Source organism: Pollicipes pollicipes, unplaced genomic scaffold (genome assembly GCF_011947565.3).
Source record: "Pollicipes pollicipes isolate AB1234 unplaced genomic scaffold, Ppol_2.1 Scaffold_3447;HRSCAF=4054_pilon_pilon_pilon, whole genome shotgun sequence".
Taxonomy (NCBI): domain Eukaryota; kingdom Metazoa; phylum Arthropoda; class Thecostraca; order Pollicipedomorpha; family Pollicipedidae; genus Pollicipes; species Pollicipes pollicipes.
In genome coordinates, this window is record NW_023596297.1 from 36,077,445 (window position 1) to 36,103,632 (window position 26,188).

At 50.5% G+C, this 26,188-nt stretch overlaps 1 protein-coding gene across 1 annotated transcript in view; it reads left to right on the forward strand.

Moving 5' to 3' along the window:
* Positions 1–26,188, forward strand: part of LOC119092505 (tyrosine-protein phosphatase 99A-like) — a 127,955-nt gene that overhangs the window by 21,655 nt on the left and 80,112 nt on the right. Inside the window, 1 exon segment of the mRNA XM_037215466.1 lies at positions 16,683–17,030. Within this exon segment, the coding sequence (XP_037071361.1) occupies positions 16,683–17,030 (348 nt within the window).

Here is a 26,188-nt window from a genome sequence, read left to right on the forward strand (position 1 = left end):
CTCATTGGAGAGCTGCGACGGGTGGACACACTTGTGCTGCAACTCATCGTAACTCGAATTAAATCAGCTCAGTTATCTGTCCAGCCAAGTAGAGCACAATATAACCACTGTTTCTAGGAATTCTCAATTCTCTTTCGGTTATAATGTCTCCAAAGTCTATTTGTAGGTGGTCATGAAAAAAAAATGTTATGTTACTCCTACAGACGTGCAGTGTAGCAAAGGGCAGTGGGGATCTGTTGGAACGCGTTATTGATGGATGGCCTCTAAAGCTTCGGAAAAGGTTACAGTAACTTCCGTAAGGAAGCAATGCTTATATAGGAAAATTATAAACCAGGCGTGGTGCAGCTTTACGGCATATGATGCTAATAAACACGAGGTGGATGAGGGCGGGGTCCAAGTACAACTTGATGTAAGCTGTATTTTGCACCTTTTGATACGCCTTTTTGGACTTGCTTAACTTGGTTAAAGATGCGGGACGTGCACGCAAGGCTACAAATCGCCGTCAGTCTCCCTACTCACGTCACACCCCTATTCCGATCAATGCCAGCAAGCGAGTCGTGCTGCCTGAGTGACGGAGGCGATGTGTATTCGATTGTTGCAGCTCGTGACTAATGCGTCCACGTCTTAACGGTTTTCTGGCGTTACCATTTTGAACTGACTTCTGCCATTACCCTCATAAGGCTGCTCTCTCACCTTAGGTAGTGCCGTTTAGATTTGATGTCATCTAATATGATATCACCCCACACCTGGGCGCAGTCTTTGTGTCTCTTTATATTCGTTGTGCAGACTTTCATTTTCGAGTAAATAAAATGGCTCATAAGAAAAGTCCACTACAAATTTTAGTTCTAACAATCGGTTTGCACCCTAAAGGCTTTATCTTGCTGCAGTCCTTAATTTGCACCAGCTAAAAACATGGTCACATGGAGCGTTTCAATCTATTCAAGACGCTAGACAAGCACAGAACAAACAAAAAAATGCGATTCACGAATCGGCATATAAGCTTCAGAGTCGTGCGTACGAATCGGTACACAATTTCGGAGTCGCATGTACGAATCGGCACGTTAACTTCAGAGTCGTATGTACGAATCGACGCACAAGCTTTGGAGTCGTATGTACAAATCGGCACACAAGCCTCCGAGTCGTATGTACGAATCATGTGTCGGATGAGCGCATGTACAAGGGCGAAAAAGCTCGAATGAGCAGAGGTCAACAAGCACAACGAACATGTCATTTATCTATCTATGGAGGTGTGGCTTTTGCGGTAGTCTCATGCGCACGGCATGTAATTATGCGTGCAAACAAGGCAGCCATTTTCCCTTCTGTGCGGACTGTGTTTTCGCACCTCCCCATACCATCGTGCACGGCTGACAAATCTGTAGGGGAGTAAGGGGACTAGGGAGGACGCTAAATCAATATCTCCCCCCCCCCCGCACACCCTCCATGTAGTCGAACGATCTCTCAATGCAGGAACTGGTGAGCAGATGGATTAGCCATCCATTTGGGACCAATAACGCCGGATTATATGATATGTGCCCTATAGCTGGGCGAAAATCCCTCCCGCCGCTCTTTTTGTGCGGCGGCTGATATGCACTGTTTGTTTGCACTAGGACGGTTTGAAGCGCGAATCTACACAGAATGGACGGGAGAGTGGCCCGGAGAGTGGCCGTTAAAGCCGGCCTAAAATAAACCTGCCTCTCCGCTGGGCCACAGGTTAGTGCGACCGACTTCCGAGCCGCTGGCTCCGTGCAGGACTGGCCTTACCTCAGCAGGGTCTTGTCTCCGAGCCGCTGGCCCCGTGCAGGACTGGTCTTACCTCAGCAGGGTCCTGTCGACAGCAGCCGACTGACACTGTGAACAGCGAGTTTGGCCAGCATTCTCGTTTCATTGCATTTCAATACTTAGCACCGTTAGATGAGATGGGTCGTCAGGTCGGTTGGGATAGATCATTAGATGAGTTATCTTGCCACCCCAGTTGGCGGAATAAAAGCCTCGAAGGCTGCTGACGAATCACCCACTGTCGGTACCGTCGCTCGCAAAGTAGAGTGCGATGGTTGCCGCCGCCGCCGGCCGACGGTGCCTCCGAGCCTCGGCCGGAGGTCGGGGCGACGCCGGGGCGTGCCGCCGCTGCCGTCGCTGCCAGCGGCCTGCCGTCACATGACAGCCGGCTGTCGACACCCCTCGGTGACGGCTGGCGGCCCTCCACGGCAGCCGGCGGCGGCGCGGCGGCTGGGCCCAGCGCCGCGCCGCTGCCGGCCCGCCCTCCCGCCCGTCCGCGCCGCGCCCGATTAATTAACGCCGCTCTTGATGTCGGCGTACTGACTGCGGCTCCTGCCGACAGGGCAGACCCGGCAGCCCTTTGGCGGCCGGGACACTACCTCTTGCCGAACGGGAACAATCGATGCGTGGCGCTGTGTCACCGCGTGTGACGTCACCATTCGGCCCTCCCGCCTCCGGCCGCCGGCCGGCCGGGAGATTTAGCTGAGCTGTTCTTATTGATTTGACGTCGCCGGGAAGGCCGCGGCAACTGTTGCCGCCTCTGAGCGCCCTTCGGCCGGCCCCGCCGGACCGCGCCACCGGCCTGCGGGCGATAACGAGGCAGACTGGCGCAAAGCTCTCCGTTCGGATTCTACGCCGGGCTGCCATGGAACGTGCGGGGACGGGACCATAGTTTCACAAAATGAGCTGGAGGCTGATCAGTGAAAAATGACCCAAACGACCCCCAAAATACGGCATCAAACGAGTTTTCCCCCAAATTTGGCCGATTGTGTTATCGAAGTTGGCGGGGGGGGGGGGGACAGAAGCCCCAGTTGGGAGGGGGGGGGGGGGGGGCGGAGGCCGAAGCCTTTCCAACTGAATAGAAAACTACATCCCTGTGCAAAGTGGTGACTCATAGCAGCGACGTCGCTCCGCAGGCTGGTGCGGAAGATGCAGGAGGTGGTTCGTGGCAGTGGTGTGGCCCAGCAGGCTGGTTCGGAAGGTGCAGAGTGGCGGCTCATAGCTAACAAAATAAAGCACCGCTATCATGGTCGGTGGAAAAATGTCACATGTGGGTGGGTACATTAGATACAAAACGTCAGTCATTCATCGTGTTTGTTATTTACGAACCAGAAATGTCACGCCTCAAGGCCTATTTGAAAGCAATGGTGCCCAAAAGTAGAGCTGGCATCGCGGGTGATTTGACGTCAGGATTTCTTTTCGGTTAGCAAGGACATCCTGATATCGTCCAGTTGTTTGCGGTCTGAGATGAACATTCGATGACAGGCTTCTTTGCATTAGCAACTGGACAGCGCAATAAAATGCCGTGATTTCCTCAGAAGAGCGTATTCTACTTCGGTACTCCTAGGGCCGGATCCACCACAGAGACAGGGCCTTGACTCCATATATGTTGATTGTTGACACGTTATGCCGTGCATCTGCCGTGTGAGCGGCGTATACATACCCGACTACCAAACCTGCAAGCCGCTGATCTGCCCGGACAGTTTACATCGTGAGTCAGCTCGACGAGTCGACCGACTGCTGATCTGTCCGGACAGTTTACATCGTGTATCGGCTCGGCGATTGGACCGACTTCCGATGTGCCCGGACAGTTTACATCGTGTGTCGGCTCGGCGAGTCGACCGACTGTTGATGTGCCCCGACAGTTTACATCGTGTGTCGGCTCGGCGAGTCGACCGACTTCTGATGTGCCCCGACAGTTTACATCGTGAGTCGGCTCGGCGAGTCGACCGACTGCTGATCTGCCCGGGCGGTTTACATCGTGAGTCGGCTCGGCGAGTCGGCCGACTGTTGATCTGTCCGGACAGTTTACATCGTGGTCGACTCGGCGATTCGACCGACTTCCGATGTGCCCGGACAGTTTACATCGTGAGTCGGCTCGGCGAGTTGACCGACTGTGATCTGTCCGGACAGTTTACATCGTGATCGGCTCGGCGAGTCGACCGACTTCGATGTGCCCGACAGTTTACATCGTGTGTCGGCTCGGCGAGTCGACCGACTCTGTGTGCCCCGACAGTTTACATCGTGAGTCGGCTCGGCGAGTCGACCGACTGCTGATCTGCCCGGGCGGTTTACATCGTGAGTCGGCTCGGCGAGTCGGCCGACTGTTGATCTGTCCGGACAGTTTACATCGTGGTCGACTCGGCGATTCGACCGACTTCCGATGTGCCCGGACAGTTTACATCGTGAGTCGGCTCGGCGAGTTGACCGACTGTTGATCTGCCCGAACAGTTTACATCGTGAGTCGGCTCGGTGAGTCGACCGACGCCCGATCCGCTCGGACAGTTTACATCGTGAGTCGGCTCGGCGAGTCGACCGACTGTTCATCTGCCCGGACAGTGCATATTGTAATACGGCTCATCGAGCCGACCAACTCCCGATCTGCCCGGACAGTTTACACCGTGTGTTGGCCCGTCGAGTCGACCGACTGCTGATCTGCTCCGACACTTTAACGAGGGCTGCGCCGGCCCGGCGGCCGGGTAATGACATTGGTCGGGGCGCGCCGAGCGTCCGACCCAATCGGCTTGGCAGCGATTCGGTCCGGCCGACGCGGGACGATGCCCTGACGAGCCGTACCGCCAGCCTGGCTCATCACCTGGCGGCGGCGGCAACGACCCCACCGGGTGAGAAGCCGTCCGAGGCGGGAAGGCTTCGTGGAGGAACAGGTGAGCGGAAGACAGCGGAAAGGGAGGGAAAGAAATCGGGGGAGGGGGAGTTAAGGAAGAATATGCTAGGAGTGATAGCGGTTAGAAAGGGAGGGGTCCCACATTGGAGCGAATTGCAGGAGACAGAAAATGGCAGGAAGAAAAAGGCTGTCTAGGGAGACATCTTAATGAACGATGACACCTCTCACGTGAAGGAGCCTCGGGGTGAACACTGTCGGCCCAGCATCCGGTCACACTCGCCATCTCTTCGGATGCGTTGCCCCGGCGTGGGCGGGAGCAGTCGGACCGCCAGCGCCGGTAGCGATGACAGAGTGCGCGCTGCGTCCACCCGCCGCCGCCTGGCGTGGTCGCGTTCGACCCGGGCCGCTCGGCCAGTGGCCTCGGGCCCGGCTGCCGTGGCTGCCGCCGCCGCTCCTTCCGGCCGGAGCGCGGATGGATGACGGCCGGGCCGGACCGGACAGGACCGCCGGCCGCCCGCGCCAAGCCTCTCGGAGGGGGGCTTGGCCGGAGTCACAGTCAATCAATGCGGCTCGCGCGGCCGGAGAAGCTCTCGGCTGGGGCGACGCTCAGCGGCAGTAGCATGCGGCAGAAGCACGATCAACAGTCTGCTCGATGAATGACAGTCGCGAGCACCACACACAACCAGTAATATTCGACACGGGCTATGCTCGACATAAGCGATATCAGATTGCGAACGGACGCTATTGTTCCGCCCTGGGCAACATTCGGCACTGCGCGACAGAAAAGCGTGAGCAACGCAAAGCACATTTAGGAACGGGAAATATTCGGCACGAACAGCATGTGTGTCGGAAAAAGAAGCAGTCCAGACGTCAATTGTGCCACGAACGGCGTCCAACAAGCGTAAACACGCGCACGCGTTGCCGGTTAAATACCATTCGCTCGGATGGAGAGATCAATTTGACCCCCTGGGATATAAAAACTAGGGGAGCTAAGAGAGAGAAAGAGAGGAACTAAGAGAGAAACCAAGAGAGACTAAGAGTAACTAAAAAAAAAACTAAGAGAGCAAGGCGATACACAAACTTCGGATTACGCTGGCCTGTACGTGAGCTCACCTGTGTAACATTTTTAGGCTTCCAGGTCATGACATCCGGGTCAAATGAGGTCAAGCAGGGTAAATCTCCATATTAGTGTCAGAAGGGCTCCCGGACCTTCTCACGCAAGCATTGCAAACCTACATACCTGCTCTAAACAAAAAATCACTGATGTTCATTTGATATATGTGACCTTGTTTGACCTTTCGAAGGCCATAGTGACCAAAATTATAAAAGACAGCTTTGGTTTTTGCATTTTCACACTCGCCCGGGTGGCCGGCTAGATACCCTTCGCTCGGGTGGGAGGTCAATTTTACCTCCCTAAGATCTCTGGAACTAAGAAAGTTAGATGCACCAAATTTGCCGGGGTGTGTTGACCTGCACGTGAAATTACTTGGGTCAAAGTATGAGAACACTAGGCTATGATCTTCGGGTCAAATAAGGTCAAACAAGGTCAAATTTTAGGATGGTCTCCAAAATGCCCCAGAACCTAGAAAACTGTTTCTAAGCAAAAGGTCACAAGCTTATTTAAGGTCAGTGACCTTGCTTGACCTTTTGAAGGTCATGGTAACCAAAATCATGCAAGACTGCCCCGAGTTTTGTATTTGAATAAGGGACAAAGATTACGCTTGGCAGTATGTTCTTTAAAAAAAATGTCGACCTGGGTCATCTTAGGTCAATGACCTATTATGACCCCTAACAAGTCAACTGAAGATGTATGATGCGGTTCCTGCTATCAATGAATGCAAAATGAGCACTGGAAAACACCTCATACAGCGAGCCCAAGAGCAAAAAAAAACAGGCCGGTTTTGACCTTGGCCTGACCTTCATACCTGACCTTAGGTCAACTTAATTTTCTTGTTTAATGCTTGGGTTGCCTAATAAAGCATCGTAAAGATGTAAAGCTTCGTCAAACACTCCATTGTTGCATCATATTGAACGATTCCCTATAAATTGACTTTGCTGAAACCATGGCCTATATTTGACCTGCCATAGGTCAGTGACTTTACGAGGTACATCTATATGTTTTTACACCAAACGATCTGCTGTTTAATTGTTAACAGCTATGCAAAATTTGGCGCTGCCACGCCGCGCCGTTCGGAAACCATTCTGGAAAAACCTTCGGGAGGGTCAATTTGATCCCCACCCGGGCGCGTGCTCATAAGCGTCAAGGATTACGCTAAAAGGTATGTTTGTAAAAACAAAATATTGACCTGGGTCATTTTGGGTCAGTAACCTATTGCGAACTTTAAGAAGTCCATGCAGAATGTACACGGTTTTTGTTATCAATGGACTTAAAATAAGTGCCAGAGATTGCCCCATGCAGCAAGCTTTAGAGCAAAAAACAAATTGGGTTTGATCTTGGCCTGACCTTCATATATGACCTGAAGTCAATTGAAGTTGTACATTCAATTGTGTGGCCTAAGGAACTATTCAAGAGGTGTATGGCTTCATCTAATACTGTGTTGGTGCATCACATTTAACGATTCCCTAGAAATTGTCTTCACTGACTCCATGACCTGACTTTGACCTGCTGTAGGTCAGCGACCTTACAAAGTACATATAAATTTGTAATACCAAAAGATCCGCTATTCCACTGTTCACAACAACGGAAATAGCGGTATGATTAAGCTGCGCAGTTCAGAAATAATTATGGAAAAACCTTCGGGGGATCAAATTAACCCCCCAACACGAGCGCGTTTTAGTGCGCGCCTCACTGGGCCGAATGTGCCGCTTTGGGGATGGCCAGAAAGGAATAGCTAATCAAAAGCAAAGTTTTGGGCACCCTGTCCCACTTAATTCATAACACTTTTTTCAAAGGAAAGTTTGAAGTGTGTCTGAGATTTCAAGAAAGTGACGAATAATTAAATAAAAAAATAAATGAATAGAGCTCACTACATCCGATTTATATCCCCCAAGCCAAAGGATTGTTAAACGATGAAAAAGGGTAATGTACAGGGACGCTATCTTAAGCTTGAGAAAGGCTTGAGGAACGCAGAGTTGCGGATAACTTTTTTTCTGAAAATTCGCTTACAAGCCGTTGTGGCAAACTAATGATTTGTAGTCTTTAAAGACGACGGAATAAATGCAGTGGAGATGACTGTCATGTACTAGCATCGCGAGTGTCCGGTTCATACATTACACCGCGGCACTGCGGTGTTATGGAACGGGAATGTTAACAACATGTTATGGTTTGCGGAAGCCGGTTCACAATGGCCAGCTTTCCACTCACGCGTCATATGACCGAATTTTACCGTGCCATATTTTGCTACCACTATGCCGTTGAAGTGTTATGACCTGACCCAGATGCACAACGAAGAGTGTTTATACTGTATTGTAATCAAACATGTAGTATTTTGAACATGTCATGACGAAACCGAATTGTCGCATGCTGATCCGTTCTGACGTAAGAAAAAGTATTTAACATGCCCTGGTTAAACTGGAGTATTACATGTTGACCTGCTATTACCTGACCTTGACGTTAACACTTCGTAGGATCCGTTTCACTCATGCATGACATTATCATCGCTTTTAAAATCTGTTTAGGAAGGAATATGCCTGGTGATTCCGTTTTCGGAAATTATATAACCCTAGGTCAACTTTCACCCTGTCCTTGATGTGAGGTTTTACCTCGCAATCAAACGTAAGTGCCCTTTAATAAGAGCCTCTCAAATGCATCTTGATTGACACATGATCCGTTCGAATAGGTTGATCAGTCCCGGAGATAGACCGGGGCAACCCCACCCGACCTGGGGACACGTTCGACCTCTTATCCTGGTGTGGCGTGCCGCCCAAAACAAGCCCTTCATGGTATCGGTGTCGCTTGTTTGGCTTTGCAAGTCGAGACATTTTATTTTGACAATAATCGACCCTCAGTACACCAGGAGGCACTGGTCGAAGACATTACCAAAACAGCATTGCCTCATAGATAAGACAATCGTAATAGCCCTATTCTTCGGAGAAAAATCACGAGCATGGAGAAATAAATGCATTGATATTTCGGCAATATGCCTTTATCGAGACGAATACCAGAAGTACGCATCTAAGGGGGCCTTTATAGCTCAAGGTTTCTATAAGTACGCATCAACGCATCTATATCTCCATTCGTGTGGTATTCGGCGAGGAACAAGGCTATTACTGCTGAGTTATCTATTGGCATGACATTCCTCGCCAACACACTTGGCGATCTTTAGCACTGACTCTTTTGGCAGGAATCGGATTCAGTTAAGTTTGCGATTTGCCATTGTAGCTGCTGCTTCATTGAAAGCTTCGTGTTACCAGTATATTGATAGCTTCGTGTAATCTCCTGGCTATTAAATGCCGATGACTGTCAAAATAAGATCTATTAACTCACAATGCCGGCAAACGAGGAGCTCAACGCCTTCCTTGCCTATATATCGAGTCGCGTGTTTGACCTTCTTGAGTGTGTTCTGTTGATGCTTCCTCGTTGTGTATTGAACTTTGCGAATTAAGCACATTTTATCCTCGAGGCAGAAGTAGGCCAGCTTTCACCCAACGGCATTGCATTATGCATGAGGCGCGGCGGCGCGCTGGGTCACGCGCTGATTGTTATGACATGCGTCTCTCCAGTCTGCCGCCGCTTGTTTTCGCATGCAGATTGCAAGAGGCTTTCCTAGCAAAGCCAGTAGACAGAAGGCAGCGACCGGTATTTACAGCTGGCGTAGTTTCGAATTCAAATTGATGCATTTTACGGCAAATCTGGAGCAACAGGCCAGCTTATTGTCATGCGTCAAAATATGCAAATGAAATATATCAAACGCTAAATGTTGGGAGACAGCATATAAATAACAGTGGCAAAACGTATACAGCGAAAAATCGCTACGTTTTTATGTCTGTATTTCTAGCAAATGTAATCCAAACCTTATGATTAGATGAATTTTTAGGATACGAGATCACGTTAAGTAGTGCTTGTTATGTGAGCTCTGATCCTTTCCACGCGATCGCGCAATTTCATGCCTTCGGTAAACTTCAATGGCGAACGTTTGAACGTGCCGCAGTGGTTGGCACGGTCCGTCCTGCGCTATGACGTCAACTGACCTTTAGCGCGCCCGCTGCTACCGACCGCGGACCATACGTGTCAAGGTCAAATAGCGCACGCCTAAAGCGACTCGACCCACCCCGCCACGAACGGGTGGATCGTTAGGCGGACGCTCTAACCAACTTAGCCATCGGAACACACATGCTGACCAACCGGTCATCAGAGCTGATTCAGATGAATATCACGACACATCGGTGGCTAGGTGATCGGTTCGGTGACGTGCGTAAAAGTATAAATCAGATGCGCAAATGCCCACGCATACGCGCATTGTGGCAGCAAGGTTGACTACAAGGTGGCATTAGCAGCTCGCCCCCTTTTAATGAAAACGTGCCTCTCTCTTGCGCTCTTGCTGCTTTCTTCTTGCCTAGAAAGCAGCCAGCCCCTGTTAATCCATTCCTTCCAAATGATTGACAAAAATGATTTCCAACTTCCATGCATTATTGTATTACATGTGCCATGTACTGATGTGTGTTCAATGGCCTGCCCGAAACTCAAAACCACACATGGAAGATGAGGTCCATGGAATATATGGGATTTATACAACACATGCTTTCATGTACACACACACACACACACACACACACATGCATATATATATATATATATATATATATATATCCAGCAAATCCGCGCCCTATCACAAGGCTTCTCTTCACTTCCCTGTGATTCAGATAGGAATGTCCGCCGCTGGCGCCCACAGCAAATGCAAAAAACGCCAAAATTTCTTCATCCAATCACGAGTCCCATTACCTCAGTTTGGCCAAAATATGTCATATATTTGGATTAGTTTAGGTTGCGTTTTTGCCTTCTTTCTCGTTTTGCTTTTCAAACACCGTACACCTTTGTTCTAAGTAATGCTAGAAAAATGAGCACGATCTTATATTCAAGACTGTTTGCTGAGAGGCTGAAAGAACTGTTATCCTCGACGTTTTACCTGGTGGAAGGTCGAAACAGGAGACCCAAGCAGCTCTTTGTTTGCGGCGCTGCGCATACATACGTACAGCACGCATGCATTCGGACACGTTAAAAAGCAGGGGCAGATGCACATACAAGAGCACACTTACGCGATATGATGTTAACGACAGAGGACATGTATTCATTGTCATTTTATGTTGAAGATTGATTTTAGACGTTTTGCATGGCTGGCTTTGGGTTTAAGGACTTTTTGAGAGGAGCTTCTTGTGTGCGCCCCAAAGTCACTGAGCCAACAAATTGTGGCAGCACAACTCGTGGAATAATTTGTGTCTCCGGACTGTTTGCTGCACCGGACTGCAAAACTTTCACGTGCCGTGGCGTGCCACAACACAACCGCCTCGGGTCGAGCGGACCGGGACCGCTGGCATGGATCGTAGCCACAACCCGGTGCCGCAGGATTACAAGGCCAGCATCTTTCCCCTAGAGTACGGGGATAACAAATGGATGACGAAGATAAATAACAGATAGCAAATGGACTTAAACGATGATGTTTTAAGATTAGGCTCAAATTTAGTGCGTTCTGTCAAAAGAAAGCTGGACACGGTTCTCCGCAGCATTGCAGCAGAAATAGTGGAGTGCTGTATCTGTATGCGTTCCAGTCAACACACACCGATTTGCTTCTCTTGTTTGGCTCTGCAGTTCTTGAAAAATCTATGTTTGGTAGGTCGATCAGCGACATGTACGTCATGACAATTGTCTCTTGCCTTACCCCAAATATCTGGAATTGGCATCATCCTGGTGACTTGATGCACCCGCTCTGTAATACTGACTACCGTAATGCCAAATCGCCGCAACCCTCCCGCCAAATCTCTAGAACCGACGTTATTCCGGTGACTTGATGCATCCGCTCTGTAACAGTGACTGCCGTCATGCCATAGTCACTTTGTTATGAACACACATGTTCGAAAAACCCTGGCCTGCGGCGGCCGTGTCGCAGCATTGTGCGGCACGTAACACCGTCCGCATTCCTGTCTGGTGCACGGGCGGAGGAAAATCATCCGTTAAAATGGACGGTACGACTTGGGTGGTGGGTTCAGGGAACAGGCAACAAGTTATGCTCAGCAGGTATTACGAACCCGAAGTCACCAATGCAAACCGTTCGGAGTAAATTTTAAAAAGCCCGGGTAAAATTCTGGACCACGGTCTTTTGATAGCTCTACCCAGCTTTGTTCCTGCCACTTACTTAATCTGCCTTCGGAAACATCGCGCCTTTACTTCAAACACATGGTCAGCAGAAAACCATGACCATCAAACAAAAGCCATCAAACACTCACATAATGTCCGTGAGCAAAAGGCTAACGAACAGTATGTAGGCAAAGGTACGTCGGTTTTAGTACCGAAGCCAACACCGATTCATTGTGATGTTGTGTTACCTGTAAAGCCTCTAAACCCACACATTACAATTAATTCCGTCAATTTATGCAATCCATGTACTTGGTACTTGAGGCCATCAATGATATATTGATGGCAATACATGCATTCCAGTGAAACATCAACTTTCAGCAGAAGGGAATAGCATATCAATGCAGGTCCCTGTAAATGTCGCGATTCGTTCTCAAATCCTTAACCCGAGTAGGTATTACCTGGATTTACCTGGAGCAGCCCTTGGGTTTAAGGCTAAGTTAATTCTATCGGCAAACATCCCCAACAGTTGGCGTGTTTCTTATTTCGGTAACAGTATAATAGCAGTATAAATACAATATTAAAAATTGACAAGGCGACCACATTCGTACATTTTCTATCATTCCGTTGTCCACACACCTCGTCAAGAACATACTCATTAATCGTCAAAACATGCTATATAACGAGGAGCACGTCGTTCAGTTTGGTTAGAAAGTCCTTGCGGATGCGAGGGGCGGCAATGGTCGGCAATAGGCGGGTCCAGGATGAACCCGTGCGAAAAGCCTTGTATACCACCGACAGACGAAGAGCTGGCAGATTAATGGCGCCTTCAGCTGCCGCCCGGGTGGCACGCTGGCATACAGCGGTACTTGAGGTGAACAGGGACCGGATCACCACTGGAGTCCGCGAGTCAGTAAAGAAAGCGTGCCACATTTTATGGGGTTTTAAACTCATAGCTATTTTAAGGATCATTTGGGGCAGATCGCGGCCCCGTCCTTGCTAAGACTCCTCTGGCTTCTGAGCTAGACGCTCATGAACTTGTACAGACTATTTCGTGCAGATTATTCCAGTGTCACCCAGTCAAACACAATACTATAGAAACGTCGCGCAAATACTGCCGCTCATTGGCCATGCGATGCTTAGGCCCAATTCAGATACTGTCGTCGAGTTATTCGTGCCTGGCGTATATCAGCCCGATTTGTGGCAACAACAAACTTCGATTAGCAAGAAAGCAATGCTACGTGTGGAGTGCAAGTTTCCAATACGATGGTTTTTGGATAGAGTCCTTACGACCAGACATGATCAATTCAGGGCTATGGGATGAAGAAAAATAGTTCACGATGGGGCAGACGTGCGTGCGCCTGGGGGGGGGGGGGGGGACAGCCGCCGAGCTTTAACCCCCGCATGCGCGGGTACCCGGTCGGGGTCCCCTTTGCCATGGGGATCTCGGCCCACTCGTGGCTGACGTATGCAGCCTGCCCCGGACAAGCGGTGTGTCGCGAGAACGCAGGACGAAGCAAGATTGCAGATAAAAGGGACGCATGAATCCGATACGAATACTCCAATACGGATCACATTTTGTGACTCAAAATACAGCAAGTTGGACTGTGGTACTAGTTATGACGGAAATAAGTCTGATAATCAAATAGCTTGGGAGTAACACCGTAGACAACAATTTAAACACAAATAAAAACTATAAAACCAATGTTTAATATGCGAGAACACCACCAGACGGGGCCGAAACACGCACATATGGCGATATCTGGGTTCTGCCAGGAACGCACGGATATCACGACACCTCTCGAGAAGATTGAGTACTACAAGTGAGTCACCCGTCCGCTGCTATAGGAATTCCGCACCGTTAGTTTGGCAGCCCCTCTGACGGCATACAAACATTTCATAGCGCCGTCAAACAATGCCATATTGAGGAGCATGTGTACTAAATAGTAAAATTGTTATGTCTACAGCAGGTTTTTGCACGTAAAAGCTTACCAATAAATGCATGTCAGCTTGTTTGTTTGTATCTGATGCTTGCTTCAATATCTTCAGATACGAAACATGCCCTTTGAGGATCCGGAACACAGTGGGGCTTCACGGTGTGTGACAAGGTCATTAACACCGCTCCAGCTCTGCGCTTGGACAGTCGCCGCCATTGAATCTCGCCATCGAACCCCGATAACGATCCTGGCCCCTGAGTTCATCACCCCATGGACCCGGCTTAGATGATACGCTGCAGTCCCACCGCAGACCAAGAGGCAGTGTAGAAAATGGGGGAAATGTCGGGCGAAATAAGGAGCTAACGAACCTCGGGCGTGAGGTGACGGCGAGTGTTATACAATCAGACAAGAATGGAGTTTCTGTTTTTGACAGTACCAGTTATATGCATGCCCCAGGAACGCGTATTTTCAATAACAACCCCAGCATCTTCATCGACGGCGAGTGGCTTGATTTGTTTCAAGCACTGTCAAAGGGATGATAACGTTGTATTCAGATATTCAGAAGTTTCGAAAGGAGAAGGGCTGTCTTTTAAATACATTTTGAGGGAAGCGGGTGTAAAATAGGATTAAATCACTTCGGTGGTTTCCGCTTGTCGGGAATTCAAAACGGATAGTTGGTCGGAATGAGCGAAGTCTAGCAGGTGGGTATCGTCATATGACAAGACCTCTGAGAGAGGTAAGACTGAAGTTCGTTCGTGAAGATACTGAAGCGGATTGGGCCGACCAAGGATCCCCAAGAGACGTCATGGGTCAGTGAAAAAGGGCAAAAAGTCCCTCATATTACCTACCACCGACCGACAGGATGGCTCTCAAATCACCTCGGACCAATGTCATAGCGCTGCAGCTTTGTCAGGAGGATGTCATGGACGACGCTATCAGGCTGATATCGGCTGAGATCAGTCACGGTGAAGGCGACCATGTTATCACCGTCGATCCGATGCACCGCTCACTCACCGGCGTCGAGCAGGGCGTCCTCTGTTCAGTGACAAGGTCTGCATGAGTACGGTGATGGATGTAAACGGCCGTGGGCAACGAGATAGGACGATAGCTGTATGCACACGACTTTTTAATATCTTAGACAGTACGGGTACCATTGGTATAGGCCCAAAGTTACCAGCAGTGCAAGAGGGCCAAACTTCTGAAAAGGGATGCCGGAGTAGCCTCCCAGGCATTAAGAAAAGCGCTGGAGCTGACAGATGTGTTGATGATATAGAGCAAATGTGGTCCGATAACAAGGAAATTTCTACGTAACGCATGTAGCGACATGCCGTCAAGTCCCACCGCCTTGGATGATCACAGCTCGTTCATAGCCCTCAATAGTCCGGGAAAAATCGTAGGACGCAGTCTTAGGCCAGCAGTGGTCACAGACGGCGGTTTTGGTGGAAGACGGGAACTGCCGAGGTTACCCGCAGACCAGTGCGGCAGCGACGCGCGGTACAGCGAAAGCGATATTCGTCGCTGGCTGAAAGGTGAAGTTTTTAGTGCTTCGCCAGGAACGTCACAGTCGGCGAGCGTGGCATCGCAGAAGAAACTACGCCTCGACCTTGCAAAGTAGCCTTTCACGCGGTTCCGGAGGTATCGGTAGGCCAACAGGTTCTTGTCGGCCCGAAATTCGCACCGTACTCGGCAAGTATCATTGCGATGCCGCACCAGAAGTCGCGGGTCAATTCTGCGGTCAAGCCACGAACAGTAAGAACGACGGCGGGGAGATCTATTTTGAGGTGACAGCATGCGTCGGTTACACTCAAACACAAGCGCATAACATCGGTCACTTTTTGATTCACTTCCTTATTCCGGTAAACTGAATGGCCTGCTAAACTGGAATCGTGACCTATCCTGGTTAAGTGGGTTCCTAAACTGAGTTGCCAAAATATATTTCACAATAGCTGGGCAGAGTCCGAACATTTCAGCGTGCCAGCTGAAACAGTTTGGTCATAAGATGCGAATAAACGGTGTAATAGTCGGATACCGACGTGCAAGGAGCGCCACTTTATGAACTTAGCAGAGAACGGAAAACGGAAACATACAGGGCTAGCGAAATATCACAGCGTCGTGCGAAATGTTGGATTGTTCCAAAAATATATGCTGATGATAAACAATGTATATACAATGCATATATATGACATAACAAGCAAACATTACAACACGCATGACAGGCATAAGTCGGTTCTTCTTCAGAGCGGTTAGAAGAAGCTGGATGTGATTGTGGCGTCCGATTGATTGTGGCGGCGAATGTCAAAACTTACCAAGCACGTATGGTCGATATGTGCCGGCTAGTTTGGTTTGCTGATACAGGCAAGGAGCCTCAGAAAGCCATTTCGTAAAAGCTTCGCAAGACAGTTCACGACCCATTCGCCGTTGTTTTATTGAGCTTTGCTTCGACTGGTGCAGAGCCCCTGAACCCCTGACACCGCTGTCCGCCAGATGTAAGTGCATCCGCGCCGTGTAACAGCTCACCACGTCACAGCCCGTCTGGCTACTCCCATCAGCAACGTGCAGCCTTGCTGAACAGTGTTCGTATTTGTGGGCCTAACTTTCATGTTAACTGGGCACGCAGTTGCATCCCTAACATTTCAGCAAATTAACATTAGATATATGGCGTTACATTATTTTTAATCTCAACCTTGTTTGAGGTGTTTCGTTTCGGTGGGTATTTGGCGGCGCTGCTCACTGTACCCAGCCGCTGCTGACTGCCGCTCTCCGTCCGCAGGCTGTCTGGCTCGGACAACGCTGACGCACACGCGGGCGGGTGCGAACGTGACGGTGCCCTGTACCCAGCCGCTGCTGACTGCTGACTGCCGCTCTCCGTCCGCAGGCTGTCTGGCTCGGACAACGCTGATGCACACGCGGGCGGGTGCGAACGTGACGGTGCCCTGTCTCGGTCTGACGGGCATCGCGCACAGCCAGGTGACAGAGCTCAGCTGGCTCTGCTATGGCTGCATGGAGAGTATCGTCGTTTCGCTCGATGACTCGCTGCAGACCAAGGTCATCGAGTACAAGGACGGCATCTCGACCGTGTTTCACAACCACGGCCGCATCAGTCTCGTGCCTGAAACGTTCGCGCTCAAGTATGACCCCGTACAGGTCAAGGACAGCGGCAAATACATGTGCGAGGTCAACGGACACAGCACACCGCAGGGCGCGATCGAGGTAATCGTGCAAGGTAAGCCAGTCACCATGTTCCGCGCCTGCCTTCGCGCGTCGGTAATCACGTGCTCTGGGTGTGTCATTATTACTCTCGAGGAAGACGTCATGCTCAGGATTGCTAGCACGCATCGCTTCTTGGCAACTTTGCAATTCCTCCGGCGCGCTTGGAAGCGTGGGGCTGCCGGTCACTCGAAGTTGCCAGATTCGCAGTGGCGGCCGGGCAGCACAGGCCGGCTGGGGTGTCTCAGCATCGCGCCGGCCACACCCGGTCTTGGTGTGCCGCTGTAATTAAGCCGCCATCTTGATCTACATGCCACCATATTGCATGTCAAAGGTGACGTGTGGCCGGGCGGTGTTTGCACAAGGGTCGTTGTCCGGCGTCGTCGGCACGTCTGGGGCACGTGGGTGAGCCGAGCTGGCGCACTGGCTGGCCAATGCTCGCGCTGTCCGGTCAGGCATGGCTGGGCACACAGCGACAGGTCCCGAGGGTGCTGTCGGCGGAGGCCAGGCTGGCTAGGTGACACCGACGCCCGGCAGCCAGCGGCGTCGCGAGCTCGAGGGAGAGGGCTCGGCGTGGTTTCTTGCAATATGCGCCCATAAATCGTCGAGCTGGCAAATTAGCTGCGAATTGTGGCGCCAAATCCCATCAAAAGAGCGAAACATCACAACTGTGTGTTTGCGTGGGCTTTTAGTAACTGCTATTTTGTCATACGGGTCATGCTGCTATCAAACCCACCAAAACGCTCTGTTAGCTGATTGGATATGCTCACGTAACTGAACTGGCCTACCCGAAGTGTTTAAACTTGACATGTTTCATAAAAAGCACTTTGGTTTGCTTAAGAGACTGGGCAACTGGGCAATCATTGTTTTGCTATCGTACGCACTCAGCGTGGGATAAAGGTGCTTCAAAACAGCAACTATTCAACTCCAACAAATGCTTTGTCTGTGAGGCGCGGAAATCTTGCCTCTTTTCCAAAGGGTTTCATTAACTGTGCCCTCGCGTTATAGCACGCATGCCTTGGCGCGGCGCTGGCATTCAATACTAATATGAGCTTCCCGTACGGTCCATGCTGAGTCAAAGGCTTCAAGAAAGAAAGGCGCGGTAAGATCCAATGGCTGGCAAAAAAAACACTTCCAGACTGATATGCTTCAAAAGATACAGCTTTCTAGTGACATGGGTCATGTAGTATTCATGTTCGTTGGCATATTCAACTTGATGCAGGTTATTAACCAAAGCTTGCGCCAACAAAGGACTGAATAGCCACTTGCATGGCGATACTAAGGTCCTGCGTTTGGAAGTCATCTCTTGGACACCAAATTGCAGTGCTGGTGGAACCTCTGTGGAGATGGGGGCTGATGTGGTTTTGCCTCGTTTCTTTCTAAGCACCGCCATGGAGTTAATGTCCAAAGCTGCTCGGAGTTGGTGAAGGTGCTGGGCACCTATACCCCTAATCCGTCTATTCACCTACATTGCAATAATGATACCGTATTCCCACGGAGCGTATGGTAAAATCCTAATTATTCCAAAACATTGCATTTGATCTTATCCCCGTTGCCTATGATCTTCTTTTTATCCTGCGGGAAGGACGAATTCTGCTGACCAAAGAGACCCCAACAACTTATTATCTTATTCTGGTGAAAAGGTTATTTGATATGCCTGAACAAGATCTTCATCTCTTCAACAGAAAATGTCGAAACGTTTCAAACTAGGTTTCAAGAGATATAAAAACAGAATTTTGGATTTCTTAAAGATAACTATGCTCATTTTTTGTTGTCCATTCACACGGAACAAACGCGGTCCAACTTGGGACATACGCGTGTTTCGTCATACATACTTTGCAAATTAAGTCGCGAAGTTCCATAAATTGCGCCGGTTATGGACCAGCACGCTTCCAATTTTACAGCGTCTGTCCGAAAACGTGTGTTCATGCTCATTGTTTATGATGTATATGACTGTAGGAATAAATGTACCGTCTTCAAAGTTAGCTTAGAATATAACGTAGGTTTGGCGCCCTTACGTTTGTTGCCCTTCATGCACTTGCAGATTGCATCCTCTAGAATGGCCTGGACCCGCTTCTGCTGGGCATAGTTTTGAGAATTTAGGGCAACAAGCTTATTTTATTCCCACGAAAAGTCACAAAAGTTGCGTGACGCCACGGCGAATGATTCAAGAGCGGCAAGCAAAACACCATTAGAGAGGCTAGTATCTACCCTGCCTGGCAGGGAATAGGGTTAAAGAGGAAACGATAGGCGGAAAGCAGGACCTCTATCAGTGGTTAAAAGATACTACCGTTTTCTCCACACATGTCTTGAAAAAAACATTTTGAGAGGGTTTGATCCATATAAAATCCATGTTTGGACCACTACGACGCAAAATAAACCACAGCTCTCGACGTGTCAGCATAATCCGCCTCAAACTCGGAGCGCCCAATCCATTCGCTTCTCCGCCGGCATGTCACGTGTCCCCTGCAGACAGCGTTCCTCCGAGGCGCCGGCGCCTGCGGCACAAAGTAGGCGCGCTCGTCAGTGACATCGCCGGGGGCGCCGCTGACGCCAGCACGCGGAGCGCGCCACCGCCGCCTGATTGCACATGAGGCGGGGCCGCGGCAGCGCGCCACTCGCGTCTCGGCGCCCGGGCCGAGACTGCGCTCGCCGCCGATCGATGGGCGTTTTGTTGCCGGCCGCGACGACCGCCGGTCGGCGGCGGCGACACATCTGGCGTGACTGGCGCCGGATCGCGATCGCCGCTGACGATACGGCGAGAGGCCGACGCAGGCCGAGCGAACGATCGCGGCTGCGCAGCCGAGGTCTTCAGCTCCCCAACTGTCAGCTGGTCCGCTCCCCAGCCTGACAGTCAGCTCCTCAGCTGCCAGCTGGTCCGCTCCTCAGCCTGACAGCTGGCCAGCTCCCCAGCTGTCAACTGGTCCGCTCGCCAGCCTGGCAGTTAGTCAGCTCCTCAGCTGTCAACGGCCCAGCCTCGCAGTTAGTGAGCTCCTCAGCTGTCAACTCCCGACAGTAAGTCAGCTGCTAAGCCGTCAGCTGGTCCGCTCCCCAGCCTGACCGTTAGCCAGCTCCTTAGCTGTCAGCTGGTCCGCTCCCCAGCCTGACAGTTAGCCAGCTCCTCAGCTGTCAGCTGGTCCGCTCCCCAGCCTGACAGTAGGTCAGCTCCTCAGCTGTCAGCTGGTCCGCTCCCCAGCCTCGCAGTCCATTGGCCTAACAGTTAGGCAATTTCTCAGCTAGCCAGTTCTCTATTTCGTCGGTTTGTTCACTTGTCAGTTAGTTCTGCAGGTCGTCATTTCAGTGGGCTTGCTACTCCACGCTCCTGGGGAAAGATGCTGGGCTCATAATTCTCAACGGCGCGGAGTACAAGAGCGGACACATTGCTCGGCCGACTGACATGAGACGTTCAGCTGGTGACTGGCCGGAGAAGATCAGCCTGACCTGCCGTGGCCTTGTCGAAGCGCGGTGTGGCGTGTAAACTCCTCTGCAGTCGTGTCGGGTAGAGGCCGGACGCAGTGCTGTTCCGGTGAACTGGATCAGCCTGGCTTGGGTGGTGGGCTCACGGTACAGACATCAAGCGCTGCTTAGCAGATGCTCTGAACATTTAATCATTCGTGAAAATTATTTGTTACGAATATTAGAGGAAGATTTACCAGGCAAAGGCACCGTTAGACGTTTATTCAGCTCCCTGCTTTGTCAGCCCCTCGGCGTGTCAGTCTCATAATTCGCCTCACCCCACATCTCTAAATTTCCTCGTCAGCGACCTCTCGTCAGAGCGTTCGAAGTCCACTAAAGTGGTGATGCCATACGGTTACAAGTCAATGATATGAGGCAAACCCATGCTTTGTGTTTAACTCCAGTGCCGGATCCTAAGGGCTGTAATTGCTAAGGGATATGGGTAGTGTTAAATTTCCAGTTGCCCTGTGACAGTTGAGGAGAAGCGAGAGAACCCTGTCTGTTCTGATGAGATCAAGACCGCAGCGGGCCCTCGTGAGAGAAATGTAGTTACGCTCCTTTTACAAAGTGGTTCTTGGAAATGTTCATGTTCTGACACACCGATCCTGACCAACAGACGATTAGGTTCGTGCTTGTTTCCATCAAAGCGCCCAAACCACCGCATGCACCTTCAATGTGTGAACGCGTGCGAGTAGCGTTGCTGCTTAAGCTTGTAGCACTTACCACCACAAAAGACATGTTCAAGAGGCGGGAATGAAGGCGGGGGCGCGGGGGGTTCGTGCCCACTCATCGATCTTCTACATGCATTAACATGCATGTAAATAAATGTTGCCATGACAAATCGAGGTAGACATGCAACAGGTTCACTGGGTGCATGCAATGTTCTGTGCCATGTAAGAAAGTTCGGACACATGCAGGACGCTTTAACGCTTTCCTATGGAACAAAATGAGCTGTGCTCTTCAATAGCGAAGCCCTGCACATGCCTCTGCATCATTGTACTGAAGACATTTTATGTGATTTCGCCACTTTGAGACCGACTTTGCGAGTGATGCAAATCATTATCAGTCGTTGAAGTCCCAGGAAATTTAGCAAGACACATGCTGGAATAACCACAAAGAACGCTCACCACCCTATCTCAGCTGATTTTGTGTGGCTCGGGCCCTGGACGCGCCCCTGCGACACTCGGCGCGCCGCGTCACTGCGGGCCGGCGCGGCTGGCGACGGCAGCCGTGGCGCACGCGCTCCCCACTCTGTTTCGGCTCCATCGGTCAGCTGAGCAAGACTGTGCGACAGCTGACATGGCGCCACCGCCAGCAATTTGTCTTCTCGGGCGGGACTCGCTCTCCGGCACTCGAAACAGATTCGTCGGACAGGCCGCTGATTTTACTGACCGGTCGATGTCTAGCGTGCGGCGCCTGCGGGCCAGTGGGATGCTGTTCCGGTAAGCAAGACGGGCTTATTATCACGCGATGATACCTGAGCTACACAGACTTGTTCAGTTCGAGATCCTCAGTCCGCAGTCTGCTAGCCCTCAGTTATAACCGTCTGTTCAGGCGCTTTTCATAATCCATGCGTTTCATCGTATCTGTAGTTACCTGTCTAGAACCTGGAAATGATGTTCGCAGTTGGCATCGTGTCAGGAAAGATCAATCAATTCACCTCAAATTAGTGCTCACTACTTCGAGTCAAAGCTCTTACCGTCGCCGGTACCTTTGCTCAGAACAGCTCGAAAAGCGTTTCGACTATTATCTGTACGGCGCTGACTGCGCTGACCACGGCGTGGTGGTAGGATGTAACGGACAACGGGAACGGAGAAACAACGAACATTGTCAGGTAGTTGTATTCAAACGAAGCATGTTCTGAGGCATCAAAGTATCAGTGGACAACAAAGGCCGGTATTCATGGTGAGTGGAGTTCGTTTTTATACTACGGCGCAGCATGACTGGCGTTCAACGTAGCATCGAAAACAATACAGGGCATCAGTGTCCGTTAAACAAGGGTTGTGGAAAGGTTAATGGTACAAAACGCTGTCTTAAACACTGAAGTTAAAAATAAGTGTGTTGGCTGAGACTGCGAATCCGTTACAGCTCCATAGACGGCTCTGTCTGATAGGAGACAGCAGCATGACATGCTTGACGGGAGCTCTGATGGCGTGTTTAGCTTGCGATAGCATGTGCCTCACGGGAAAGTTATTATATCATGACAATATCTGACTGGCGGTGGTGGAAGGGAACTGCATTGCATGCAAATGCGCTTGTTCTAACCATCGCAGTACAAACCCCAGGCGCTGCTCGGGTTGTGCAGAAAAAACTTACTTGGTGTTAAATTCGAACACAATTTTACGCATTTTGACAGATTTTAGTAACGCATCCGTGGCGACGACATGCCGATGTAGGGAAAAGGAATGGTGGGATTAAGATAAGGCATAGGACGCGGGCCATATCCTTGAGGACATGGGTAAAGATATGGCCCACTTTTGAATGTCATCACACATACTTGTTGACATAAAAAAGAGACAAAGGAAATAGTTGTGCCCGCAATGATTAATTCGCTTTATTCAAGGTGTCTGCCGTTGTATCCTTGGGAAATCCAGGGATGTGCCGTTCCTGATTCGACCCTGATTCGAATACGGTTTGCTTATAGCCGTCTTTAAGCAAAACCACCTGGGAAAAGTATCAAATGACAGGAATTTTTCAAGTGGCTGACACGGATCGAAGAAGTTTTAGAATGTCTCGCGGTGTCAAAGCTGTCTATCGTTAGCATAATATCCAGTCTTGTAGTTGCAATGTTTTTTCGTGTTAACTGTAATGCCCGCTTGACACTAGATACGACAGGACGAAAACTGACAAATTCATCTAAATAGCCGCTGATTCACATGTGACATATTGACCTCTACCTTCCCGGCGTGCTGGCCGGGCCGCCGAGCGTAGCGACGGCGACGCGCGTTTGACGGGCGGCGCTGCTGGGCGCGAGCCCGTGCCCCTCGAGGCGTTACGTCCAGCCTCCCCAGGCAGCTGGCCCGCTCCCACGGCTGGCGGCGGCCGGCGCACTCGATGTATCGTCCCCCCTCCCTCGCTCCCCCGCCTCCTGTCGACAGGCGGCCGCACCGGCGTTGTTAGTGCTGCCTTGTCCGCGCCGAATGAAGCTCGTTTTCAATCGATCTTGTCTAGCGGCCCACGTGCAATAATGAGGCATGCGCCTGCCAGCTGCTGTTTTTTACATGTCAGCGAGTGTAAGGCCAGCAGACTCGATGAGTGACGCTGCGAGTGGTCGAAAGATGGGTTGTGTCAGGGGCTAGTGGATTGTTGTTATAAATGGAGGGTGACGTCGTGAACAGGTCAAGCCCAGCAGCCGTAAGACACAGCAAGGAGATTTTGTTTTGACTTGTTGATCCTTACATGTTCAGATCATATAGCAATGATTGGGAAAGACGGGTTCACGGGCAGCAAACGCACATGCAGAGGCAGCATACCTCAGAATCCTTGAATCCAGAGGTGCGTCGCCAGCATGACACGCCCGGGTTGTTCAGCTGGTTATTTGGGGGGAGGGGGGCAATCTGATGAACTAGCAGGACCGTAGCAGACTCCGCGGCGACCACGCAAGGATCTCCTGGATCGGCCATGATCTTTTGACCCTTACTGTGAACGCCCATTTTTTTTTCTTTAACTGCACGAGGTGAGCGCCATTCGACACAATATCCAGCCCAATGCAACATCTCGGTAAGATTTGGTGACCGTGGTGACGTTGAGTTATAAGGTGGGCCGCGTTGTGGGCGTTGGGTCGATAGCGAGATTATTGTGTGCTTCAACATTGCAAACCTCCCTTGCCTTGTGGAGTTTTGAAAAATGAAACTTTGAAGCGCCCGTCAGCGGTATAAAGGCGCTACTTTGAGGCAACCGTCGGCGGTATAGAGGCGCTACTTTGAGGCAACCGTCGGCGGTATAGAGGCACTACTCTGAGGCGACCGTCGGCGGTATAAAAGTGCCACTTTGAGGTGACCGTCGGTGGTATAAAGGCGCTACTTGTACGTGCTTTGTTAAAACCTTGATTTAAGCGTGAAAACCATTTTAATTTTCAAAGTATAATTTTCAGGCCCTCCCAATTTTGTTTAACTAAAGAAATTCTTGAGGTGACTGTTGATCGTGCATAATCAACTTGTTCCTGAGCAGGTGTAGGCCTCCCTCAAGAAAATCGTAAACAGTAATGAAAGCGCCACCCATATAATGAAAGATAATCCGAGTCAGCAAATGCCGTTTCCCGGCCGCTGCCGCCGGCAGCACCTGAAAGCAACACCAGCAGATTCACTTCATGGGCAATCGGTTGAAAGTGCTTGGGGAGGGGTTTGTGCTCCGTATGTCTTGCAGCATCGGTTTGATCTGCCACTGAAACTAATGTAACGTATCGAATGTCTACTGCCCTCAGACGTTTCAATTTATCTAAAAAGGGAGGCTAGATGTACAAAAAGGGAGGCTAGATGTACAGAAAGACCGGTAGGTTACACGATTGGATAGGGAGGCCGTGCTAAGAACAGCTGTGGATAACAGCAGATCTAGCTTTGGCCCTTTTGGGCACGTTATTATTAAATCAGTAATACAACTTCCAGTATTGTTGGTTCCGTTTCACCAGTGACTCAGGGAATGGATGGCTGGGCTCACCCGGAATTCATTCTTTCGGCCATGATTGCTGATTTTGTCGAAGAGATCGGTCAAATAACTGGATACATGGCAAGAATGTTCGATGCTGTGACTGTGATGACAAGCAGCCATACCAGATTCACAACATTAACTTCAGTGTCACCAACTACACCGATCTTATCGATTAGTCAAAAATTTCATGACCGAGCAGCCGCTCACTGGGTTGCTGAGCGTCAAAAGCTGCTGACTGGGGGTCTCAAGATATCCCGTATTCAGCTGACATACAGGCCGTAGAGCGAGGAGTACAGTACGTCTGTAGTGATGTGGCGATGCCCACGCCATAGTGCCCATACGTAAAGTGCAGCGCCGGCGGAACATTCCGTGTTAGAGTGAAAGTGTAATGTTTTCGATTGATGTGTTGTCGTTCTGAGGCACACATCACTACCTTAGGTCATCCTTATTGACGTTACCGTGGATGCCTTCTCGGAATCGCATGGTTGCTACCTGGGCTTTACCCCTTGTGAGTGAACTTGTGAACAAACCTTGCAACCCCTGTGAGTAAACCTTGGGTGAATGTGAGTGAGTAGCTTTTTATATTGTTAATGGATTCATGCTTGGCAACCGTTTCGCTTTCAACACTACCGTGTATTTCGTTTGGCTGGGATTGCGTCTTTTCGGCCAGAACTGGCCATTTCAGGGATATGCAATGAAAGAGAAGTGTGAGTGGTCGGGTAACGTTGTGGCAATCGTGGGAGACCTCAGTTAACGAGCCTTGCCCCGCACAAGGACCCACCTTCGGGACATGTGAGGGCGCTCGGGCGGTGCTCCCACCAGGGCTGGGTACTTGAGAGAGCACAAGGCTGACAGGCAGAGTTCGCCATGGGGTGGCGTGGCGTTGCGGGGGTCAGGATGAAGTGATGCGTGAGGATAGGAGGGCAGATAAGGATGCCATCTACAGAAAACGTCCAGATCCTTCGCACTGTGGATTAAAGTCCCCTTGTACATGCAGTTTCCTTCGATACACAAATAGAAACATCTGCCAGGCAGCAGGTATTTGACACGTTACATTTGCTGGAGGGGGAA